The following is a 16,619-nucleotide window of genomic DNA, read 5'->3' on the forward strand; positions in this document are numbered from 1 at the left end:
TTGCATCTTCTCAAAATTAGCCTTATTCCAATCAGGAATCTCAACCTTAGGTCCAGCCCCTTCCTTCTCCATAATTAACCTAAAAGTAATAGAATTATGATCACTAGACCTCAAAGTGTCCCACAACTCAAACCTTTGCCACCTGACGTAGCTCATTCTCTAATAGGAGATCCAATACAGTCCCCTCTCTTGTCAGTTCTTCCATGTATTGGTTTAGAAAACTTTCCTGAACACATTTGACGAACTCAACCCATCCAAGCCCTTTTACAGTATGGGCATCCTTGTCAGTGTGTGGAAAGTTTAAATCTCCAACAATCACCACTTTATGTTTACTATATATATATGTGATCTTACAAATTTGCTCCTCTAATTGCCTCTGTCCATTAAGGGGGAGTCTATAATACACCCCCATTAGTGTTTTCATGCCTTTCCCATTCCTCACCCACCCAAATCGCCTCACTGGATGAGTCCTCCGATCCATCCTGCCATAACACCACTGGAATTTTTTCTCGAACAAGCAATGTGACTCCTCCACCTTTTACATCACATCTAACGCATCGGGATCCTGGAACATTTCGCTGCCAATCATTCCCCTTCTGCAACCAGGTTTCACTGATGGCTACAATATCATATTTCCATGTGTCAATCCATGCTCTAAACTCATCCACTTCACTCACCACGCTCCTTGCATTGAAATATACACACGAGAGAAACCCTTTGGTTTCACTCCTTTGATTACCATCTACTTTTACTACCTCCTCTCCTTAATTAATTTTAACAATCTGATTCCTTTCTCCCTTCTAATCTTGTTGTCCTTTTACCCTAATCTCTTACTCTCAATTTGATTCCCACTCCATTGCCAATCTAGTTTAAACCCTCCCCAACAGCTCTAGCAACCCCACCTGCCAGGGACCTGTGTTGGTCCATTATTGTTTGTTATCTAAATAAATGATCTAGATGATAACGTGATGAATTGGATCACAAGTTTGCTGATAGGACAAAGATAGGAGGCATCATGGACTGTAAAGAAGATTTTCAAAGTCTGCAGAGGTTTCTGGACCAGCTGGGAAATTGGGCCAGTAAATGGTTGATGGAATTTAATGCAGTCAAGTGTGAGGTGTTGCACTTTGGAAGAGCGAATCAGGGTAGGCCATTGAGCAGTACGGTATAAGGGGAACATTGGGGAAATTTTTTCACTCAGAGAGTGGTAGGAGTGTGGAATAAGCTGCCATCTGATATAGTAAGTGCTGATTCAATCTTAAGCTTTTAAAATAAATTGGATAAATCCATGGATAGGAGGGGTCTGGAGGGTTATGGAATGAGAGTAGGTCAGTGGGACTAGCTAGTTTTATATGTCAGCACAGACTGGAAAGGTTGAATGGTTTGTTTTTATATGCTGTAACGTTCAATGATTCTATGATATTGGTCCCCTTCCAGTTCAGGTGCAGCCTGTCCTTTTTGTATGGGTCAGGCCTTCCCGAGAAGAGATCCTCAAATATGAAACCCTGCCCCCTGCATTCATTCACCACATCTTCCTCTTCCTACCCTCTCTACCACATGGCAAGGGCAGCAATCCTGAGATTACCATCCTTGAAGTCCTGCTTTTGAACTTATTTCCTAACTCCATATACTCTTTCTTCAGGACCTTATCCAGAGAGAGAGCGAGAGAGCGAGAGAGCGAGAGAGCGAGAGAGCGAGAGAGCGAGAGAGCGAGAGAGAAGTGATGACATGGCGGAGTAATGTGAAGTCATCCATTCTGGTAGAAAAATAGGAAGGAAAAATTAAAAGGTTCAGAAGGACTTGGGTATTCTTGTACATGAATCACTGAAAGTTGCCATGAAAATACACCAGGCAATTAGACAGGTAAACTGTTGAAGGAATTCAGTGAGATGCAGAACTATGGAGCTGGGTGGATTTGTGTTTGGCCTTAACTTTATGGCTGCAAATAGCTGTGGAATCTCATGTCGCCCTATTCAACTGAATGAGCTCACCAGTATTGATCTGAAGGTAGGGATTTTTTTAAATTTCACTCCATATGAATGACTTTAAATAATTAACTAAGAACAATTTATGAAAGCATGAATTAACTAGGGGCTAAAGGTTTTGTATTTAAATGCATGCAGCATAAGGAATAAAGTAGAGCAGCTGGAGATTGGCAGTTGTGATGTTGTGGCCGTGACTGAGTCATGGCTGAAGGATGGATATCATTGGGAGCCGAATGTCCAAGGATACACAGTTAATCAAAAGGATAGGCAGGAAAGCAGAGGGGCGGCATGGCTGTGTGGATGTCACTTTAAGTCAACTCATTTATTTCCAGCACTCTGAGTACAAACAGAACAAATGAATAAGTGTGAACCCAATACCTGGGCTAGCCAAAGCACGTCACAGTTCTTCATCACCTTCCTGAGAGTCTGGGCAATCAAGAAGATGAAGAGAATGACCATCATCTGAAAAGTCATCATGATGTAGGACACATATAAAATCTTGACCATGAAGGGGGTGTATTTGTCATAGTTCAGCGGGATGTCAAGCAGTCCAAAGAAAAGCATGAAGATCAGGAATATCAGATTCTTATAGCCATTGAATTCAATCCATTCAGAAGGGTCAAGTTCTTGGAATAACAAATGAAATGCTGAAATGAGAAGAAATCATTATCTTTGCGGGGATTAAAAGATGATTTTACAAAATGCCACACAATACATAGAAAATTAAGGATAACTTGTGCATGGGTACAGTGAGAGAAAATGCATGCCCAAAGGAATACTATGGGGATGGACTAATATATGAACTGATGCCCTTTAGATGTTACTAATGGTGGAATGGTGTGGAACTTGCTCATGAAGTCAGTTGCTGTGGGTGGATTCTGATCATTTTAGAACCAATGAAAATTTACAGCATGGGAGGATATTCACCTTTTCAAAGAGGTTCCAGAGAGTGTTCAATGCTAAAATTGTCAGAATTTTGAAAAACAAAGTCATAGAATCATAAATAGCGCAACATAGATGGAAGTTATATAGTTTCAGCTGTCAAAAATGGATCCAGGTCACTCCCATTTTACCATATTCCTGAAATTTCCTCTCACTTCATTATTGAAGTGTTGAAGGCCACACTATCAGAGAGAGGATCCCACTCCTAACCATACTACAGCAATTTCAGAGTAGAGGGTAATAGATCCTTTGATGGGCAGACGCATCGGTGATAAAAGCAATGTCACGATCAAAGAGGTGGCTTTGCAGAAGAAAGGATTGAAGTGGATTTGTCCAGGTCAGTTTTCATATTATAACTGTGATTGTTTGATTCAAATATAAACTCGATTTCAAAAATGCAGCCGAAAGGGGAAATTCCAACCAGTGCATCACTTTGAGGGTAAATAATACGATTTGATTTACCTGTGGTAAATCCGATCAGAACCATCACCATCAATATTACAAACGTCAAAAATTTCTCCAAAATAATCTGCAGAGCAAATAGAGAAAGCTGTCAATTAAATATTTTCTCCAATAAGCTGAATATTCAGATAATTCTGTATGTTGCACTGTGAACACGAGTTAAAGTCTCGCAAGAGCAGAGATTGAACATTTCTCATGAATTTCTTGACTAAAATAAATATATGGATGTACAACAACACGTCCCTTAAGACAGTAGAGAAACTAAAGCTCTGTGAATGTATTACCAGTGGTCTTTGATTTTTAAGCCTCCTCAGGTAGAGTAGTCTAATGGAAAATAAAGATGAATACACAACTGAGTTCGGAATAGCTATACAGGGCTGAACCACATCAGTGTGATAAAAATAATTGATTAAAATCCTTAGTCCTAATGCTGCTTGACCTGCTAAGTTCCTCCAGTCGATTGTTGTTTTGCTCCAGGTTTAAACGTTTGCAGACTCCTGTGTCTATATTATATTCTCTCCATATGCTCATCAATAACCCCAGATTACACCTCTCGGACACACATTTTGGACAACCTCCAGTGGTTTAATGCACTTTCAACCTACATATGGTGGGGAGGGGGGATTCCCACAGGGTCACCGGAGGATCAAGCAAACTCCACACAGGCAGCATCCATTGCCAGCACTGGATCTAGCTCACTGGAGCTCTGAGGTGGCAGCTGAGCCACTGTACACTGCATGGTAAAGGTTTGGAGCATTCTATGCCTATCTGTCTCTCCCAGTTTTTATACCCTCCCTATTTGATATGAACAGAAGATTTCAGTTGAGGAAGGTAAAGCTGTCACCCCCCCCATCATAACACAATGAGTCAGTCTCCTCTCAGCATCAGTGTGTGATACATAAGCTGTAAAGCATCGGGCTGGACATGTATACAGAGGATCAGCAAAACAGCCAGAAAGATTACAGCACGGTAACAGGCCATTTCAGCCCACGGGTCTGTGCTGCCCAATTACACCCAATTAACCTACAGCCACGGTACATTTTTCAAATGGTGGGAGGAAACCGGACCCCATGGGGAAAACCCATGCAGACACGGGGAGAACGTGCAATGTCCTTACAGACAGTGTAGGATTCGAATCTTGGCACTGTAACGGCGTTGCACTAACCGCTGCGCCAACTGTGCTGCGCAATCACACAGGATCTTTGACCCACTGCCATTTGGAAGGAGTTACAGGAGTATCAAAATCAGAGCTGCCAGGCTGGGAAATAGCTTCTTCAGGCTCACAGGCTGTGAGATTGATCCTGTAACCTTGGGTCTCTATAAATGAAACAAGTAAATGATTGAAAAATAATCATATATATTTATTTTATATTCTCTCTTTATGTATAGTGTACTTTTATCCACTGTGTATTATGAGTGTTTGTGTGGACCATAGTCTGGCTTTGTCTGGTTTACTGTATAGTTTAGATGAAACACTTGGTTTATTTACCTTTTGGAGTAGAATGGGAAAATGCGCAAGTACCAGGAATCCTCGAGCAAAGTACATGGAATTGCACCAGGCCAGAGCAATGGCAATAGCCATGAATAACCCCTCGACGCCCGCACTTGTCAGCCGAAGGATAGAAATCACTAACACCAGGAATGCGTAGCAGATGCTGTTGAGTGAAAGGGAGTGGGGGAGAGGGGAAACAATGGTTAAAGGGGTGGATGAACTGTGGCCAAAAAAAGCTCATTGTTGGGAAATACAAAATCATTCACTCAGAGCCAAGGTGGGAAGATCTTCTAAATGCTGAGAGACCACATTTTAAATGCAAAAACTCTATTTATATATATTTTTTTTAAATTAGAACTACTGATGGAAAATTATACTCTATAATGAAGGATCAGATATGGAAACATCACAAACTCTGGAGAAATAGTGATACTCGGCAGGTCGAGCTGCATCAGGATGGGGCTTGGATTCTCTTGAGAGCAGATTTAAGGAACATTTATAATTATTCCACAGTCTGAAAAGTCAAGCAGAGATAAAGCATTTTCTAGCTATTATTGTAATCCAATGCTCAAATTAAGTATTGATTGACTATAGTTCTGTCCTCAACACAAACATATTCATCTCCAAACTCCTGGACTCAGCAGTTTTCGCTCCGCAACTCAATGAACACTTCCTCCACAATAATCCTTTACACTGCTGCCCCATGTGGCTTTGTACTCAAGCTGTTATTAATTCTTTATACACTAAGTCCATCAACAGACATGCAGATGACAATACCATTGAAGACCGGATCTCAAGCAATGATGAGAGAGAGAGTACAGAGGAGAGACTAGGGATGATGTCACAATAACATGAAACGATGGCAAAAGTTCACCATCCCCGTGAACTCTAGGAAGCCTTTCAGGGTGGGTGGGTTTGGGGAATTGTTGAACAGCCACTACCTTCTCCGGGGCCAGCGTGGCCCCAGCCACCAAAATGGTGTGCCCCATGAACTGAAGGGACTCATTACCGAACTGGCATTTGGCTGCATTGACCGTGAGGCTGAAGTCCGCCAGCCGGGCAAAGAGTGCGCGGAAGTGGGCTTTGTGTTCATTGGAGTTGTGACTGGCAATGAGAATATCGTCCAGGTAAATGAACACAAAGTACAGGTCTTTTACAACCACATCCATGAGGCGCTGGAATGTTTGAGCCGTGTTCTTTAGACCGAAGGGCATACGCAGGAACTCGAAGAGGCCAAAAGGGGTGATAATGGTAATCTTATCCACGTTGTCTGAATGCACTGGGATCTGATGGTATCCCCACATGAGTTCCACTTTGGGGAAGACCCATGCGACATGGAGGTTGGCGGAAAAGTCCTGTATGTGAGTCAGGACCCCCTGTCGGGGGTGGTTGTGTTGTTCAACTGACGGTCGTCCCCATATGGTTTCCAGCCCCCGGACGATTTTGGGACCATATGGAGTGGCGATGCCCAGGCACTGTCCGAGCGCCAGATGATTCCCAGTTCCTGGAGCCTAGAGAATTCCTCCTTTGCCTGCTGGAGCTTCTCAGGCAGCAGCTGTCTGGTTCTAGCATGCAGCTGGGGGCCCTGTGTGGTGATGTGGTGAAAGACCCCCATGCTGGGGCAGGCCAGCTTTGAACCGTAGTTCTAAGATGGCAGGGAATTCATGGAGGATCTCGTTGAACTCATCCCTGGTGGCATCTATGGTGGCGATTTCGGGCCTGCGGGATTTGCTGTGTTCAGTCGGGTGGAGTGGAATGTTCGGGCGTTGACCGGTCTTTTGCCCTTCATATCAACCAGTAGGCCGTGACCTCTGAGGAAGTCGGCCCCTAACAGCGCGGTGCCCACAGAGGCTAGGACAAACCCAGTGGAACTTCTCCTTTTCGATCTGGATCTGTGCCCTGTGGGTGCCGTAGGTCCTGATGGAGGAGTCGTTGGCTGCCCGCAGGGTTGGACCTCGAGATCGGGTGTGAGTCTCTAATGCTGTGGGGGGGAAGGATACTGAACTCAGCCCCTGTGTCCACCAGGAATCGGCGGCCGGTGGTTCTGTCCATCACACGAAGGAGGCTGTTTGTGTGGCCAGCCGTCACAGCCATAAACTGCCGCTGGCCTGGTCGTTTCCCTGAAACCCACAGGGTTGGCGGCACTTACGGGCTTGCACTCCCCAGCGCTGGTGGTAGAAACACCAGGTTGACTGGCCTTCCTCTGGCTTGGTCTTGGGAGCGGTTTGCAGTCGTAAGGCTCCTGGTCATGCCACCTGGTTGAGGACTGCCTCGTTCTCCCTCTTCATGCACCAGAGGGCATCCGTGTGGGGTGCTGTTCTCCTCAGGTTTGAGAAGTCTTCATCTGTGAGGAGCAGCTGGATGTCCTCCGGCATCTGTTCCAGGAATATCTAGTGGAAGAGAAAACAAGGCTTGTGGTCTTCCGCCATGTCCAGCATTTCATCCATCAGCGCCGATGCACTACGGTCCCCAAGCCCATCTAGGTGAAGGAGCCTGGAAGCCCATTGCTGGGGAGTTAGCCTGAAAGTTCCAAGCAGCAGATCTTTGAGGGCGGTGTACTTGCCCATAGCCAGTGGGTGGTGGATGATTGATCCACCCTCGCTGCCTTATCTTGATCCAGAGCACTCACGACGTGATAGAACATTGTGGCATCTGAGGAGATGTTGTGGAGTTGAAATTGTGCTTCCGCCTGCCTGAACCACATTCTCGGTCAGTGGGTCCAAAAGGGGGGTAGCTTGATGGAGATGGTGTTAACCACTGGTGAATCCATGGTGTTTTGAGTCCAGAGAAACATCTGGGCTCGTCAGGGTCACCAATGTGGTGGTGTGAGCAGTGAGAGGAACACAGCCACCATGTTGAGGATCGTTAACGACTGTTTTTATTCATATTCAGCACGTACCTTTAAGGGCAGCAGGAGCTCAGTCACCTGGTGCATTGTGACATCATAATCGCTGCCCAGGGTGCGCGCTGGAAGGGATGCTGGAGTCCGAGAGAAACCTCTGACGATGCCATTTCCCCATGGCTGCCCCGCCACGTGGTGATACAAGCGGGGCCGGTTCGCCATGAGGATGTGCGCCGCCACACCACCTTGATTACACATCCCACCCTGATTACATATCCCACCTGATTACAAAATATTCCACCCTGATTACACACCCCATGCCTATTGCACATCCCATCCTGATTAAACTCTTCCATCAAATCAGACAGATATAAACACAAATCTCCAAAGATGATTTCTTTCCTGCTGTTATCAGGCCCTTGAAAGGACATGCCATTGCACTGTCTAACTGTCCTTTTCTCTTTAATACTGCACCCTAGACTTTTGTCCAGTGATCCTTCACCAGGAGCTTTGATTTTATTATAACACAATCCCCTGCAGCCCTGTTATTCTTCCAGTATCTGTTGACTATATTGGTTGACTCGCTGGATAGCATACAAAATCGAGGTTTCCATTCTATTTCTGTACATGTGACAATGAAAAATTCAATTCAATTTTTCAATCCTGCAAAAGGGTAATTGCTCTAAAATTAGAGAGAGATGATTTGAAGATAGTTCAGGAAATTATCTCCACTGGGGTGATGGAGGGAGTGGAGCATCAACGAGAAATTTATATGGTGATTGATAGCTGACTGAAACGCATGGTTATTAAAGGTTATGAAATCTTGAACAGATGTGGTCTAACAGAACTATGTAATAGATTGTATAACAGCTCGGCAGCTGAAGGACTCACACCAGGCTCCCTCATCAGAAGGAATTGGAAACAATGTCTCCTCCTCACTGATTATCAACACAGGTGCACCCCAAGGATACATACTTAGCCTATAGACCTACTCACTATACACCCATGACTGTGTGGAAAGACACAATTCAAATGCTATCTACATATTTGCCGATGACACCACAATTGTCAGCAGAATAGATCAGCTCAACAACCTCGTGCTCAACGTCAGCAAAACCAAGGAGATGATTGTGGACTTCAGGAGGAAGTCAGGGGAACACGGCCCACTCCTTATTGAGGACTCAGTAGTGGAGAGAGTCAAGAACTTTGAATTCTCCAAGGATCTCTCCTGGAGCCACGTCGATGCAATCATGAAGAAGGCTCACCAGCGGCCATACTTTGTGAGTTGTCTGAGGAGGTGCAGTATGTCACCAAAGACTTTCAGGGAATTATATATCCGTATTCCCATATCCCTCTATTCTCCTCAAAGCCCTACCATTTACCATGAATGTCCTGTCTTGGTTTATCCTTCCAAAACAAAACACCTCACACTTGTCTGCATTTAATTCCATCTGCCATTTTCAGCCCATTTTACTGGCTGTGCCAGATCCCTCTACAAGCTTTTAGACACATTCTTTGATGTCCACAATGCCTCCAATCTTAGAAGAATTATCCACTACTACTCTCTAGCTTCTCCCATCCAGCCACTGTCGAATCCAATTCATTACTTCACCATCAATACCCAGCGTCTGAATTTTTCTGACGAACCTCTCTTGTGGGACCTTCTCAATAGCCTCATAGTCCAAATAGACAACATCCATAGTCTTCATCAACTATCCTGGTGACCTCCTTGAAAAACTCTGTAAGATTGGTTAAACATGATCTATCATGCACAAAGCCATGTTGACTATACTTAATCAGTCCCTGGCTATCCAAATAAATGTATAGCCAATCTCTTAGAACACCTTCTGATAATTTACCTACTACTGGCATCAAGCTCACCAGCGTATAATTTCCAGGGTTACTTTTGAAGCCTTTTTTAAACAATGCAACAGCGTGAGCTGGCCCTCCACTTCTCCGGCACCACACCTGTGGCTAAGGACATTTCAGTGAGAGCCCCTGCTATTTCCACACTAGCCTCCCTGGGCTGAGGGAATATCTTGTCAAGCCCTGGGGATTTATCCACCCTTATTTACTTTAAGACAGCAAGCACTTCCTCGTCTTTAATCTGTATGGCTCCATGCCCATTTCCTGAGTAAATACTGGTGAGAAAGAGAACATTTAAGATCTCCCCCATCTCTTTTGGCTCCATACAAAGCCGACCACTCTGATCTACAAGGGGATCAATTTTATGCCTTACTATCCTTTTGCTCTTCATTTACAGTACAAACCCTTAGGATCTTCCTTCACATTGTCTGCCAAAGTAACCTTGTGTCTTTTTGTTTAGGCTTCATGATTTCTTTACTGAGGTTTTTCTTGCATTTTTTATACTCCTCAAGTACCTCATTTGCTCCATGTTGCCTATACCTGTTATACACCTCTTTCTTCTTCTGAACCAGGTCCCCAATATCCCTCGAAAACCAAGGTTCCCTCCACCTGTGAAGCTTGCCTTTAATCCTGACAGGAAACATACAAACTCTGTACGCTCAAAATGTCACCTTTATGAATATTTGTACTGTAATAATGCTGTAAAATGGGCAGTACAGTTGGTGTAGCAGTTAGCGCGATTCCTTTATAGTGTCAATGATCGGGACCAGGGTTCAAACTCCACGCTCTCTGTAAGGAGTTTGCATGTTCTCCCGTCTCTGCATGGGTTTCCCCCAGGGGCTCCAATTTCCTCCCTCCATTTGAAACATACTGGGTGGGGTGTAGATTAATAGGTTTGAAAATGGGTGGCATGGGCTCGTTGGACCGAAATGGCCTGTTACTGTGTTGTACGTCGAAATTAAAATTTAAAACAATGAATTTCATAACTTGTTCATGACAATAAATTCTGATTCTGATTCTGAATTTTTATTGAACTTACATTATAACATGGAATGGGCCTCCAAGAAAAGTCTTCCCGAAATATCCTAGTGTTCCATATCGTAAAAAGTCAACAGTCTTGAGAGAGAAAAATGAAATGAGTACTCAGAAAAGTTACTTATTTATATTTCGGACCAATTGTTTACTTTCAAATCTTTTCAACCCAGTAAAAGTTAGTCTCTGGCCAGCATCTTGGCTAATATGTTAACTGTGGAATTCATTGCTGTGGAAGGCTGTGGAGGCCAAGTCCTTGGGGATATGAGACAGAGTTCCTGATCTGGAAGGGTATCAAGGGTTATGGGGAGAAGGCAGGAGAATGAAATGGATCATATATCAGCCATGATTTGTGGGGCAGACACAATGGTCCGAATGACCTAATTCCATTCCTATATCTCGTGCCAATATCAAAAAAGAAACTCTGGTCATTAGCATATTGTTTTGTGGAGTTTATTTTACACAATTAGCAGCTGTTCTTCCTACATGACCCTCCTTTCTAAAACTTGGGTTGAGCGTACATAAGTAGATGGATCGTTACTACCAATTCCCACATCTTTTCCCCAACACCACTATTATTTCTATTCTTCAGCCAAGAACTGCTTGTTAACCAGCCTCCATAGAGAGTGGGTGACCCTAGTTCAATCATCCCATGACCACACATCAAGCCATTGTCTCCAAAACCATCTCCAATCTCATCACCTCTGGTCAGTTCCCTTCCACAGCTACCAACATCATTCTCTCCCACCCCTGCACTGCTCCTTTCTACCTTCTACACAAGATACACAAACCCAACAATCCTGGCAGACCCATTGTTTGCTCCTACCAACCGAACTAGTTTCATCTTACCTTGACTCTATTCTTTCTCCCCTGGTCCAATCCCTCCCACCTAGATCCTCGACACCTCACAAGCTCTCCATCTCCTCACTGACTTTAGATTCCCTGAACCAGACCTCCTCATCATCACAATGGATGTCCAATCCCTTTATCCCCCACACAGAAGATCTGAAAGCACTTCACTTCTTCCTGGACCAAAGACCCGTCCAGTCACCCTCTACCACAATCATCCTCCACCTGGCAGAACTTGTCCTCACTCTAAATAGCTTCTCCTTTAACTCATCCCACTTCCTCCAAATCAAAGTAGTAGCTATACCTGCCTGTTTGTGGGCTTTGTGGAGCAATTCATGCTACAAGTCAACACAAGCAAGACCCCCTCAACTCTTCCTCCAGTATATCGATGACTACATTGGGGCTGCCTCATGCAAACATGATGGCCTTGTCAACTTCATCCATTTCACGGCCAATTTCCACCCGGATCTTAAACTCACTTGTTCCGTCTCCAATAACAATCTCTCCTTCCTGGATCCCTGTGTCTCCATTTCGGGAGACAAACTTTCTAATGACATATACTATAAACCCTCCAACTCCCACAACTAACTGGATTTCACTTCCTCACACCCTGCCCCCTGCAAGGATTTCATCCCCTTCTCTCAATTTCTCCGTTTCTGCCACATCTGGTCCCAAGATGAGGTTTTGCAGTTCAGATTTTGTAAAATATCTGCCTTCTTCCACAAACGGGACTTCCTCTCCACCACTATAAACTTAACCCTCACCCGCATCTCCTCCATTTCCTGCTCATCTGCCCTGGCCCCCTCAGTCCCAAGAAGCAACAATCCTAGAATCCACCTCATGCTCACCTACCTCCCCACCAGCCTCCACATTTAACACATCATCCACCAGAATTTCTGGCACTTACTACAGTGTCCCACCACCAGACACATTCTTCCCTCTCCTCCCCTCTCGGGTTCTGCAGGCACTTCTCCACAATTCCCTCGTGCACTCATTTCTCCCCACCCATCATACCCCTGACACCTTCCCCTGTGTCTACAGGGGGTGCAACACTTGCACCCTACCTCCTCCCTCACCATGGTACGGGGACCCAAACAGGCCTTTCATATGAACCAACACTTCTTTTGTACATCCAGAGGACTTATCTAGTTTATCCAGTGCACCCTTTGTGGCATTCTCCACTCTGTTCGAAACCACAGTGACCTCCCAGTGGCCAATTCCGGGTCACACTCCCGTGGTCACATGTCTGTCCATGGCCTTATGTACTGTCCCACCCTGACCACCCATAGATTGGAGCAACAACACTTTATTTTCCAAATGGGCACTCTCCAGCTAGATGGCGTGAACATTGACTTTACTGCTTTCCATTAAACCTGCTCGCCTTTTCTTTCCCCTCTCCCCAGTTCATGTCTTTCCAGTTTTTCACCCACACAGCCCCTCGTCGCCGCTGTCACCTCGTTCCTTTCTCCACCTATCATCTCCTGCCTTTGCCACCACACCACTCCTCCACCCACCCCCACTCTTTGTTTTGACGAATGCCGACATTTTCTCACACCCTGATGAAGGGCTCAAGCCAGAAATTGTCAGTTATGTATTTTTGCTACATAAAGGCCTCTGTTTGATCTGCTGAGCTTTTCCAGCATTTTGTATGTTTCACTGTTGAGTAGAATGGGGAGATAAATCTGATCTTGTTTAAGGCTGAAATGCCTCAAACAAGTCAAATAATAAGCACATCAACTGTTGGTTACATAAAATGATCTGTTCTTGATTATATTTAAAACCATCTGTCATTAGAACTCTCCATTTTCGGTAACCAGTGCTGATGTATTTTCACTAAACACGGGCATTATCAGGGAGAGCAGCAAGGTTAGCATGCTTCCTTTGATTCCAGACCACCAGTAATCTCAGTGCCTTAGAGAGATACAATACAGAAGTAGGCCCTGTGGCCCACCAACTCTGTGCTGACCTTCTAGCTCTCCATCCCATAGGATGATGGTGGATCCTTTCAGTCAGTTTGTGGCATTTGATATGAGGATACCCCACTCCTCAGAAAGGAACAGCATGTGCATGAATGGATTTAGGTGAGTAGGGGTTGCACAGGTCCAGACCCACCCTCTCGACATCCCTTCCCAGATCCAGCAGCACGGTGAGGTCCAAGGTGGCTGGAGGAAGTTCTGCTGCAGTGAATGGGCAGGGAGGCCTTTTCTGTGCTTCACAGCACGTGTTGACTAACTCTGCACCAGGCAAGCCAGGTGGAACCAACTTAGTCGCTGACCACCAGACCAAGCGACAAATAGTACTGGGTTATATGGTACAGGTAGCACTCAGACGAATGGCCTGACACTCTGACCATCAACCACCCATTGATTAACCCTCATTAATCCCAATTGTTATTCTCCTCACATTCTCACCAAGTCCCTCCAGCTCCCACCACTCATCAACACACTATGGCCGATTAACCTATCAACCTGCATATCCTTTGGACACAGGAGGAAACACATAGGGAGAACATACAGATTCCACATGCGCAGCACCCAAGGTCAGGAATGTACCTCTAAAAGAAAAGAGGGACTGACTGCGCAGGCATGTGATGTGAGGTGAAGAGAGCAGGAAAAAAATACTGGATTTGTGGACTCAAGGTTATTAGCAAGGACAATTAAAAAGGGAGTAGCTGGATGAGTGGCCAGTGAGGAGTGGCCTGTGATGAGCGGCCAGTGATGAGCGGCCAGTGAGTGAGCGGCCAGTGAGTGAGTGGCCCAGTGAGGAGCGGCCCAGTGAGTGAGTGGCCCCATGAGGAGCGGCCCCATGAGGAGCGGCCCAGTGAGGAGCGGCCCAGTGAGGAGCGGCCCAGTGAGGAGCGGCCCAGTGAGGAGTGGCCAGTGAGGAGTGGCACAATGTGTGAGTGGCCCAGAGAAGGAGTGGGGAATTCAGGCGTTGGCTCCATAGACTTCAGCAAGCAGAGGATAGGGAAGTGCTCCCATGAGGTCAGGTTAGTAAGTTCATTTTTATTAATTTAATTTAATTTACGAGTTGGAGCCTCACTGGGCCACTTACTCATTGGGCCACTCACTCACTAGCCGCTCCTCACTGGGCCTCTCACTCACTGGCCACTCCTCACTGGCTGCTCCTCACTGGGCTGCTCCACACTGGGCTGCTCCTCACTGGGCTGCTCCTCACTGGGCTGCTCCTCACTGGGCTGCTCCTCACTGGGCCATTCCTCACTGGGCCACTCCTCACTGGCCACCTCACTGGCCACTCCTCACTGGACCACTCCTCACTGGCTGCTCCTCACTGGGCTGCTCTTCACTGGCCACTCCTCACTGGAGGCAGTTGGGCTCGTCCAATGCTGGGAAGTCAGGGACAGCACAAATGTTCCTGTTGGCAACACCTGGAAAAGGCAGCTCCTGGGAGAGCTTGTTGGGAACTGGAGTTGTATTTGGATGTATCTGGATGATAGGTAGGAGTTACAGGGAGATGGTCACCCCAAACAGACAGGACTCAGCTAACTGGGTGTTTGTGGGGAAAGGGAAGGGAGACAGACAGACAGTGCAGAGTCCCATTGTGGCCATTGTTAATAAATATGCTGTTTTAGATACTGTTGTGGAGGAATAACCTACCAGGGATGTCGAGATGGTCAGGTCTCTGGCATGGATGCTGGGCCCTTGGCTCAGAAAGAAGTGGGGAAAAGAGGAGAGCTCATAATTGGGGGTTCATTGGTTAGGGCAGCAGATAAAAGGTTTTCAGGATGAAATTGGGGCTCCCTGTTGGGTAAGTTTCCTCCCAATTGCCAGGGTCGTCTTTGATCGAGTCCACAGCATTTTGGAGGGGGAGGGTGAGCAGCCGGATGTTGTGGTCCACTTGGGGACCAATGACATAGATAGAAGTGGGGATGAGGTCCTGAAGGAAAAATATATGGAGTTAGGGAAGAAGCTAAAAAGCAGGACCTCAAGGGTGGTCATCTCAGGATTGCTGCCTGTTTCACGCACCAGAGAGGGTAGGAACAGGAAGATGTGGTGGATGAATGTGTGGCTAAAGAGTTGGGGCAGGGGTTCAGATTTGTGGATCATTGGGATCTATTCTGGGGAAGGTCTGATCTCTACAAAAAGGATGGGCTGCACCTGAACTGGAAAGGTAGTAGTACTAAATTCTTTAACTTTGTCTACCATAAGGCAAACAGAGAGTCCACTTTGTCTTTTCTTTGGAATACTTTATTTATAAATTTTTAAACCACAATAATATTATTATTATAGTCACCACTTTCTCAAGCTCCCCTCACAGAGATTAAGCCCCAGCGAGGAACAAACTCACAACCCCTCGTTTACAAGATCAGTGCTCAAACCACTGACAGACTGGTTTGCTATATCTGTTGGGGAGGGTTTAAACTAGTTTGGCAGGGGTGGGGTGGGAATCAGAATGAGAATACGGAGATTAGAGTAGAAGGACAATGAGATTTGAAGGGAGAGAGGAATCAGATTGTTAAAATTAATGAAGGAGAGGAGGTAGTAAAAGTAGATGGTAATCAAAGGAGTGAATGTAGGGACCTTCTCTCGTGTATATATTTCAATGCAAGGAGCGTGGTGAGTGAGGTGGATGAGTTTAGAGCAGGATTGACACATGGAAATATGATATTGTAGCCATCAGTGAAACCTGGTTGCAGAAGGGGAATGATTGGCAGCGAATTGTTCCAGGATCCCGATGCTTTAGATGTGATAGAACAGGGGGAATAAATGGTGGAGGAGTCACATTGCTTGTTAGAGAAAACATTCCAGCGGTGCTATGGCAGGATGGATCAGAGAGCGGTTTGGGTGGGTGAGGAATGGGAAAGGCATGAAAACACTAATGGGGCTGTATTATAGGCCCCCTACTGGACAGAGAAAATTAGAGGAGCAAATTTGTAAGGAGATCACATATATGTCGTAAACATAAGGTGGTGATTATAGGAGATTTTAACTTTCCACATTTTGACTGTAAAAGGGCTGGATGGGTTAGAGTTTGTCTATTGTGTTCAGGAACGCTTTCTAAATCAATACATAGAAGAACCGACTCGAGAGGGGGTTGTATTGGATCTCCTATTAGGGAATGAGATAGATCAGGTGACAAGTGTTTTGGTTGGGGGACACTTTTGGTCTAGTGATCATAATTCTATTAG

General features: G+C 45.5%; 1 protein-coding gene across 3 annotated transcripts in view; it reads right to left on the bottom strand.

Annotated features, from left to right (window-relative positions):
- Positions 1-16,619, bottom strand: part of LOC138759108 (transient receptor potential cation channel subfamily V member 6-like) — a 66,677-nt gene that overhangs the window by 12,390 nt on the left and 37,668 nt on the right. For all 3 annotated transcript variants that reach the window (XM_069929019.1, XM_069929018.1, XM_069929017.1), the window contains 4 exons: positions 10,629-10,705; positions 4,879-5,044; positions 3,390-3,456; positions 2,364-2,632 (listed from right to left, as the gene is read on the bottom strand). In XM_069929019.1, coding sequence (XP_069785120.1) covers positions 2,364-2,632; positions 3,390-3,456; positions 4,879-5,044; positions 10,629-10,705 — 579 coding nt within the window. The remainder of the gene's footprint in view (positions 1-2,363; positions 2,633-3,389; positions 3,457-4,878; positions 5,045-10,628; positions 10,706-16,619) is intronic.

This window comes from Narcine bancroftii, chromosome 3, assembly GCF_036971445.1.
Source record: "Narcine bancroftii isolate sNarBan1 chromosome 3, sNarBan1.hap1, whole genome shotgun sequence".
Classification (NCBI taxonomy): domain Eukaryota; kingdom Metazoa; phylum Chordata; class Chondrichthyes; order Torpediniformes; family Narcinidae; genus Narcine; species Narcine bancroftii.